The sequence below is a fragment of the Saccostrea cucullata genome, unplaced genomic scaffold, assembly GCF_032062105.1.
Source record: "Saccostrea cucullata isolate Sc308-1 unplaced genomic scaffold, CSIRO_AGI_Scuc_v1 ctg18404, whole genome shotgun sequence".
NCBI lineage: Eukaryota > Metazoa > Mollusca > Bivalvia > Ostreida > Ostreidae > Saccostrea > Saccostrea cuccullata.
Window position 1 is genome coordinate 1 of NW_026921742.1, and position 10,018 is coordinate 10,018.

General features: G+C 35.6%; 1 protein-coding gene across 1 annotated transcript; it reads right to left on the reverse strand.

Moving 5' to 3' along the window:
• Positions 1 to 739: 739 nt before the first annotated feature.
• Positions 740 to 9,786, reverse strand: LOC134260676 (helicase POLQ-like; the record flags this gene model as incomplete). The annotated part of the gene is made up of 12 exons (XM_062743226.1): positions 740 to 921; positions 3,583 to 3,808; positions 4,363 to 4,467; positions 5,027 to 5,168; positions 5,526 to 5,765; positions 5,982 to 6,136; positions 6,903 to 7,007; positions 7,330 to 7,427; positions 7,655 to 7,730; positions 8,116 to 8,313; positions 8,571 to 8,749; positions 8,988 to 9,786. Coding segments are annotated over 12 exons (2,505 nt in total), but the record flags the coding sequence as incomplete, so codon positions are not given.
• Positions 9,787 to 10,018: the final 232 nt, after the last annotated feature.

Genomic DNA, 10,018 nt, shown 5'->3' on the forward strand with positions numbered 1-10,018 from the left:
CTAGTCTGCTCTGATGACACCAACATGGTACAAATTTTTGTGATAAACTATACAACATATGCAGGATACGTTTAGTTACAGCGGTGTTTTTCCATCCATTGGGAAAGTGTCTGGTACCGGTTCAATTAGGAAAAAATAACATCGAAGAAGATCAATGAGAATTTTGTCTCATTTAATGTAATAAAAACATATTTTGTGCTTATTCAAACTTAATTACCTATAACTACGTGTTTTAAAGAAAAAGCGGGAAGTATTTATTAACTTTTTATCAATGTCCCATACTTTCACATTTTCATGCTTTAAATTAGTCAAAATGTATGACACTACGCTGTTAACATCACAAGTCCTGCCAAATTATGGCTTTCTCTACTTTTAATTTAAGCAGAAGTAAAACAATTATTCAACTTGTACGATATGTTTAATTTATAAAGAAATACAATGTCGGTGTAGTCTGTTGCTTCACAGTTGAATTGGGAAACATTTAAGGTTTTTGGCATTGGCAATGGTGCTGTTTATCGGTACCAGATATAAAAGGTAAAAAAAGCTAATTTACATGTAATCTTCTTTCAAGACACCAGCATTACTTCCATTTTAGCTATGACCTATACTAAACATGTTTTGAAGACTTGTGAAGAGTTTTTGACTTTCTCTTTGAAAAATCTTGACAAAAAATTAAGAAAAACTTAAGTTAACATTAAACTCTGATTAAAACCATTGCACACAATACACACGATTTTACGGTACACGTTTCCTCTTCATTTACCTGTTTAAAGTAGGTCATCCATGGTGGGTGAACTTCCTTGACGAGGTCATATGGGGTCACGAGGAATAGGAGGTGAAGATAGCTGGCCAGAACCAGGGACTCCTCAGCCTTCTTCAGGTCTTTATATAACTGAGCAGAAAAGTCCAGATCAACTGAACCTATGAAACAGAAAAGTCCAGATCAGCCTGAAATACAGAAAAGTCCAGATCAACTGAACCTGTAAAACAGAAAAGTCCAGATCAACTGATCCTTTAAAAACAGTAAAGTCAAGATCAGCTGATCCTATGAAATAGAAAAGTCCAGATCAACTGAACCTACATGTATAAAACAGAAAAGTCCAGATGAGGCTGAAATACAGAAAAGTCTAGATCAACTGATCCTTTAAAAACAGTAAAGTCCAGATCAACTGAACCCGTAAAATATTTAGATATCAGATAAACTGATCCTGTAAATACAGACAAGAGGCCCAAGGGCCTTGAATCGCTCTTCTGATAAATTATACAACCTATCACTTGTATTTGAAGCCTCTAACCCTAGGTATCCTGAGACCAAAGTTGCACCACCTGACAAAGTTTGATGATTCTTAGCCAATAAGGACTACTTCTTGGTCTACATTCTTGGAAAACCCCAAATTCATCAACTAACACAGTTTGATTATTCTAAGCCAATAAATACCTAAGATACTTAAATATAGCAATAAAAAGTTGAAAGTAGGTCACTGTAACCTACTTTTTGGTCGACATTCTCCGAAAACCCAAGATGCATCAAATGAAAAAGTTTGATGATTCTAAGCCAATAAGTACCAGAGATACTTAAATATAGCCATAAAATGTTGAAAGTAGGTCACCATGACCTACATTTTAGTCTTCATTTTTCAGAGTCCAAAGATGCATCTGCTGACTAAGTTTTATGATTCTAAGCCAATAAATACCTTAGATACTTAAATATAGACATAAAATGTCGAAAGTAGGTCACTGTGACCTAATTTTTGGTTGTCACTCTCTGAAAACCCAAGATGCATCAACTGACAGAGTTTGATGATTCTAAGCCAATAAATACCAAAGATACTTAATATAGCCATAAAATGTCAAAAGTAGGTCACTGAGACGTAATTTTTGGTCATCACTCTCCGAAAACCTGAGATGCATCAACTGACAAAGTTTGATGATTCTAAGCCAATTTGTAAAGGAAATACTTAAATATAGCCATAAAATGTTGAAAGTAGGTCACCATGACCTAATTTTTGGTCGTCACTCACTGAAACCCCAAGATGCATCAACTCACAAAATTTGATGATTCTAAGCCAATAAATACCCAAGATACTTAAATATAGCCATAAAATGTTGAAATTAGGTCACCGTGACCTAATTTTTGGTCGTCACTCTCCAAAAACCCAAGATGCATCAACTGACAAAGTTTGATGATTCTAAGCCAATAAGTACTGGAGATACTTAAATATAGCCATAAAATATCAAAAGTAGGTCACCGTGACCTAATTTTTGGTCGTCACTCTCGAAAACCCAAGATGCATCAACTCACAAAGTTTGATGATTCTAAGCCAATAAATACCTAAAATACTTAAATATAGCCATAAAATGTCGAAAGTAGGTCACCGTGACCTACATTTTGGTCGACATTTTTCAGAGTCCCAAGATGCATCTCCTGACCAAGTTTGATGATTGTAGGTCTGAAGGTAATCAAAAAATGCCTTTTAAACAATTTGAAAACATATGCCTGCAAAATTCTAAAAGTAGGTCACAGTGACCTACTTTTTCTTAAATAAGTTTTAAGTTCCCAAGATGCAGCAACTTACAAGATTTGATGATTCTAACCCTTTCAATGCCTGAAATAATGGGATTTAATGTTTTAAAAAGGTTAAGTCATAAAGTTCAAAAAGTAGGTCACGGTGACCTACTTTTAGGTTGACGTTCAAGGACCAAAGATGCATCAACTGACTAAGTTTCATTATCATAGGCCTTAAAGTGTCCAAAATATGCCTTCAAATCAATTTGAAGACAAATTCCCGTAAAATTTAAAAAGTAGGTCACCATGACCTACTTTTGAGTTAACATGATGTGAAGCCCTAAGATGCATCAACTTACAAGATTTGATGATCCTATCCCGTATAGTAAGCAAAATATAAACATTTTTATTAATTGTAAATTTAGGTCAACTTCAAAGTGACCTTGAGGCCACGCCCTTTGCCCCAGGGTCATGCCTTGAACAATTTTTAATCTTCAATATATCCTGATCGTTGTATGCAAGTTTGGTGAAAATCTGCCCGGCGGTTCTGGAAAAGAAGATTTTTTAGCAACTAGTACTTTTGGTTTTGTTTTCCTGATTATCTCCCCTTGTTTTAGGGTCCCAACCCTTATTTTAGTATAAATGGTAGCCCTTGGGCCAAGGATACCCTGTGGCAAATTTGGTACTGATTGGCCAAGGGGTTCTTGAGTTATGGCCCATATTCTAAAAAGTTAACGCACACCGCACACCGCACGACGCACACCGCACGACGCACACCGCACAAATGGCCATAGCATTAGCTCTTTGAGCCTTTGGCTCAGAAGAGCTAAAAAGTCCAGATCAACCATGTCAACTGATCCTGTAAATACAAAAGTCCAGATATAAAGGTCTTATCAATGTAGAAAAACCCATATCAATACCAATTTAGATCTTATACCTATTATATTATCATAACAGTAAATTGATCCAAAGGGTCTTATTTCGTTGAGCTGACAGGCGCTGATCATCAGATCAAATGAGACGCGAAGCGTATTTCTTAGTCCCATCGAGAATGAGATAAAGAGGTTTGATTCTACCTTTGAAAGTGGCCCGTCCCAGAGGTGTAACCTCCAAGGTGTGGGAGACTGGGGAGTTTTCTTTCTCTTGTGATAACCTTCTCTTCTGTCGCACTAATCCCATGTCAATCAACTGCTGAAGAGCATCCTTTGTCATGGCAACAACGTCACATGACAACTGAGAAGCCTGGATGGATAGTAACGTGTGAGTCATCATTTCAAAAACCTCCTCTGTTGTCTTGGTGACCTGAAAAAAACAATGTAGATTTCAGTGTTCAAGGATTGGATGAAAAACTGTCAATTATTGAATGCTGAATTCTTGTACAGTAATACTCGGTTATAATGAAGTCACTTGGACCTATCAAATTACTTCTCTAAATCTGTAATTTGTTATATCCGTATAAGGAACTCGAAAAATTTCCATTGTTGGGGATCCAAGATAACTTTCGCTATACCTGTGAATTCACAATATCCATGCTCGTACTCAATAAGGTTTACTGTATCTTGTATTTTTCTATATTACTTTAACTTTGGCTTCTCAAACACCCATATCTTGAATACTAAATTGATATCTAAAAACGAGTGGATTGCAAGTCCAAATAACTATTTTTCAATTGTAATTTTTAAAACTTTAATACCCTTTTTTACTTCCTACTTATAAGTCAAACCAAAACCTCAACAAGGAGAGTCATAAACATTTTTACCAGGCCTTACGACATTTTCTGCAATTATTTTGATAAGACAGCACACTACCTGCAGGCCTATAATATGACTTTTTTTCTGACTGTTTACTCCCCCTACCTGCAGGCCTATGGTGGACAGGATAAGAGACCTGATCCCCTTCCCGTCCTCGTAATTCAGACTGCTGTAACAGTTCTCCAGAGGACCACTGATTATCTCCCACACCTGAAACAGAGGGGTTCATTGGAAAACACCAAACGTAAGCAAATCTACATTCACATGTAGATGTATTTCATACTGTAACTTTAATTTGCATGCAAGTCTAGCAACCATATTCTACTTTTCAGGCATTCTCAAGATCTATTAAATTGTTTATGGAGTATATTTTCTTGCTTGTGAAAATTGATGACTGCATTTTCGATATAAATCTAATCTTATTCTTGACAGCTTGACTTTTTTTCCAGGAAAACTTAACCACCCTATCTTCATGCTGAATGACAATGACGACACTGATGAGGAAACAGATGATGATAGAAATACCGTATAACGGGTTTCCTTGGCAGGTGTAAAATTTGGCATTTTGCCTGCTCAAAAGTACACCAAAAATTTTGGCAAAATTTATTTTAGCGGTTGCAAGGTTTCAGCTGTCTGCAGATGGACGCTTAGAAGAGTATTGACTATTTTAACGATCAAAATTTTAGCAAAATATCATCAAAACGCCAAAATAAGCCAAAATTAGCGCCCTGCAAAAATCACCCGCTATACAGTAATTAGAGATAATTACCTTACACCTGTCTTTGCTACTGACGATAAGAATGCTCTCCCCTGTCGTGTCCTTGCCTGCCCGCCCTGCTCGTCCAATCATCTGTTTGTACTGACTCCTGTTCAGGAACTGTGTACCAATGTAGGGATTGCGCAATATCACTCTGGTAAAAGAAAAACTATTAAATTCAATTTACATGTATTGTTTGAATCAAACAAAATGTTCAGTTCAGATTGGTTTTAAAGTTCTGTATTTTATTCAAATTATGACTTTAAAAAAAGCTAGACTGGTAAAATGATCTTTTTGTATGTAGTCTTGTACAAAGAGTTTCCTATGATTATACTAACATTTGGCCTTCTGAAGATTATACTGACCTTTCTGGTTATTTTACTGACCTTTTGACCCTCTGGATTATTCTGACCTTTGAGCCTTTCTGAAGATTATACTGACTTTTCTAGTTATTATACTGACCTTTTGACCTTTCTGGTTTATAAACTGACCTTTTGATGTTTATACTGACCTTTTGGCTGGCAGATTGACCCCTGCTGCCAGGGTAGAGGTACAGGCCAGGAGACAGAGCACGCCGTCCGAGTACGCCTCCTCCAGTAGATGGCGCTCATCTGTCGTCAGACCGCTGTGGTGGTACGCTATACCAAAATGTATCGTATGCTGCAGTACGGGGCACATCCTCTGTTCTCCATCTTTGTAAAGTTCCTTCAACAAGTCTTTTCTTTCTTGTCTTTTCACTTGACTTAGTTCTCTGTGGTTGAATAAAAAAAGCAGATTTTTGAATTATTTTCTGGTAAGTACAATATTTATCGATCTTTTATAGTCTATAGTGTTATGCTTTAAGTATTAAAAATTTTTCTTTCTCCAAGGTCACTTCTGTTTAAAGGTCACTCTAAATGAATCCTGGAGGTGACTGCATATTGCTTAATACAGGTTTGACTGTAATCACTTGTATTCCTCCCCTCACCTCTTGTACTTGGCCATCAGTTTACTCAGCATCAGGGCCACGTTTTCACAGTTTTTCTTGGTGGAGCAGAAGATGAGACAGGAATGTCCCGGGACGACCTCGGTCACCAGACCCAACAGGTGGTCCGGGTCAAGCTTGTTCATCTCGGGGCTGTACTGAAATCAAATTCCACCAATTATACATGAATTCAATCAACAACAGAAAAAATTAGGAAGACCGTATTATACCAGTAATATCAGGGTCCATCTTCTTCATCTCGGGGCTGTACTGAAATCAAAGTCCAACAATTATACATGAATTCAATCAACAACAAAAAAAATTAGGAAGACCATATTATACCAGTAATATCCGGGTCAAGCTTGTTCATCTCGGGACTGTACTGAAAGTCCAACAATTATACATGAATTCAATCAACAGCAAAAAAATTAGGAAGACCATATTCATGATATTATACCAGTAATATATTTATTTCTAAATTTGTCCACAACTAAAAATTAAAACAAAATCAAGTAGATACTAATGTAAATCATACATCTTTTTGGGGATGGGGATATTTTTTCTTATTAGCAACTTCTTACTTTATCCTGTCAGAAGTCGTATGAAAATCATCATGAAATAGACTTGTACATAAGACCACAAACAGAGATTTAAATACCTTGAATTTCTAATGCACAAACACATTAAAAGACTCATAAGTTTGAATAACATTCAATACAAATACATGTTGAAAATTAATTACATTTTGAAAATATTATGCATTTCAGACTTCAAGGTTATCATGGTTATATCATATTCTGCAATTTTGATCTTAACCTTTCCAAGTTCCAGTACCGAAATGTTCATAAATAATTCAGAAGTTTCACGAAGTTTAATAATTTAAACACTATGTTTCTTAAGTTACGCTCTTTTCTCATGACTGACCTGGAAAGCTACAGTTCTTTGATGACTCAAACTTTCCTGCAGAGTTTGACCTTTCTGCACTTCAAAAATGTTGTCCTCTAGCTTCACATGTTCAGTAAGCTTGACCTAAATATAAAGATTACGACATCTTGACAAAACTAAAATCTTGTAATGCTGCAATGAATAAACTATATGACAAATTTAAACTTCTGTGTAAGAAAATATTGATCTGAATCTGAACACAGGGTAATGTTAGCCTCATTTATTTTATTTTCATCCTACTTCTCTTCATCCCAACGGGGTGAATTACAATAGGTCAATTTAAATAAGACAAAATCTTTTTAAAAATTTAACTAGATATGTGAAAATTTTTAACTAAGCAAATTGTTTGCAAAGTGTGAAAGGGCAGAAAAAATAATCATTCACATGCTATATAAAGATTTCTTACTGGCCGGAAATCACTGGAAAAGACGTCAGCCTTAAGGAAAGTCAGGAGATCTGTTATATTATTCAGTGTAGCACTCATTCCTATAATCTGGGTGGAAGCTGAAAGGAAAAGGAAAAGTTATATAACAATATCAGTATAACTTGATATAAAAACAATTACAAGTAAATAAATTGAGAAGTTTAATAGGAGTGCAGAATCTACGTTGACATATCTACAAGTAATTCACATGTAATCACCCAAAATCTAACTGATACTGCTTGTGTCTTCAGAATTTCTAAGGGCCATTAATGAACAACATAGACACCCTAACTTAACAAGCACTTGCCTTTGGCGTAAATAATTTTCAGGAGTGTGGCCTCTAACCTTGACCCTCGACTTCTACCCTCACCAATCATGTGAAGCTGTAATTAAAACTTAGTCCACTGATGATACTTTTAACATCTATGTTTTAATTATTGTCTCTTTGATGATGCTATGTACAGATGTTACAAAGTGATTGTAAAATAAATCTTTTTTACCAGTAAATTGCCTAAACATGCTAAAAGCTAAATCACTCCCTACAGTTATATTATAAATTTCAATTTTTTTTTATAACAGGGTAAGTCTTGAATTCTTTTCTCCAAAGAACACAAGTATAATTACATGTATTTCAAACCCAAATGGTCTTTGATGATAAATATTTGAGAGAAAAAATTATTTTGAGGTTTGTGGATAATTCACACAAGCCAATAAAAGTTTTGCTGCATATCTTAAAGAGTTTGTTGAGTCAACTTATTTGTCAATAACCTCATCAACAACAACCAGCCCCAGGGAATCCAGTCTCCCCTGCTCTATCAAGCTGTTGACAAGGGAGTGAGCCTTCTCTATGGTAGCAATGTACAGGGACCTTTTCCTGTGTTTGATGGGAGGAAATCTTCCTTTACTGCCGGCGTATTCCTCCACCAGAAAGTCTAACTCCACTGCTAACTGGGCCATTCCTTTCACCTGGGTATATGTAATGTTGATCATTCATACAAAATATACTTTTCATTGATATTAGTTTCTTTTAATTTTTCATTAAAATAAGTAATTAACTGTTGATTTATATCAGGTATATGAAACAAAATTATTCAGTATTAACTTATCAAATTATCTCTTCAAATAACCAGCACCCATCACCCTTTTCTCTTGCTTCATGATTATTTCTAAGAATTCTACAAAAAAATACACGCAAGATACAGTAAATATTAAATATAATCCACCTTTTCCTGAACAATGGAAACAAATGGGAGAATCATCATGGCGTCTTTCTTTTTACACAACAGTTCCTTCAGAATCAGCACCTCTGCCACCAGAGTCTTGCCTCCGCTAGTCGGTAAAGAATAAACCAGGTTACCTCCCTTTTGTAGTGTGGGTAGTCTCAAGCACTCGTCCTGCCACTCTAAAATATATACATGCATTACTTTCAATACCAGATAAGGTATATACAGTCTGAATTTTCATGCAGTTTTTTTCTTTATTTTTACCATGCTAGAAAATAAAAAAAATTTTAAGCGAATACTAATTAATCATTTAATGCATACCACCAGAAGAAAGGGTCATTTGTAAAAATTATTTTCAGCAAAATCAAAGCTTCAAACAGTAATAGCACAGACTTGGAAATTCAAATCTGACAGTACCATACAATGATGTAATTCCTCTCTGTTTCTGTAACAGCTGCTGGACTTTTGAAGGCAAACCGTAGAATGGACCGATGTCATCGGCCGATCCCTCCCCTTGTATAATGGCCGCCTCCCGCTCTACCTCTTTTAACCGGCTCTGTCTTCCTTGCTCAACTGTCTGTGCAGGACTAACAGGGGATTTTGTCCCAACATTCTGTAGTAATTTCTTTTTCAATCGGTCCCTTAATGATCCCACACTACTGACAGAACTTAAAACCTCACTTTTGAGCTGATCTGTAGTTTTCAGTTCCATATCATTTTTGAGCTGATCTGTAGTTTTCAGTTCTATATCCTTGACCTCTTTGTCAGTATTTTTATTGCACACAGAGACTTGGACATTTGAGTTTCTATCACAGACACTTTTTTGCACTGTACTCCGGGTTTTACCTATTGAATCACTATCAACATTTTGTATATTACCCCTGTTTTCACACCCAAAAACTTTCTTTTCATGAAACCTACTTTTAGGTGACAGAATTAATTGATCTTTTTCAACTAGTTTACTCAAAACACTTTCACACTTTGATCGTTCTTCTGACACACTGTCAACAAAATCAACTGAGTTCTGACTCTCAATGGATTCCACATGGCTCAGAAAATCTTGGTCTTGAAAACTCTCTTCAAAGAAGTCCTTCTCAGAGTTGTTATCAGAATTATCCTGTTCTGATGGCTTCCCTGGCGGTGTTTGTTTCTTGTCTCCCACATCCCCAGTAGTTTCTTTTAATGGAGCATCCACTTCTTGCTGAATTTTGTTCTCCTTGAAAACAAACAAAGAGTATAATTGTACTGTAAGCTCACATTTCAGATCATTTTTGTTTCATTTAAATGTGAAACAAACATAACTGTTACAAGAATAAAATGTAATATCATATTATTACTGTAAAACACTTTTTATTCGTGAGAACTTTATTTTCGCATAATAACGCGAGACAGTGTTTTCGTGAAAATTTAATTCTCGCGTATAAAAGTATTCCTTATGATTATATAAA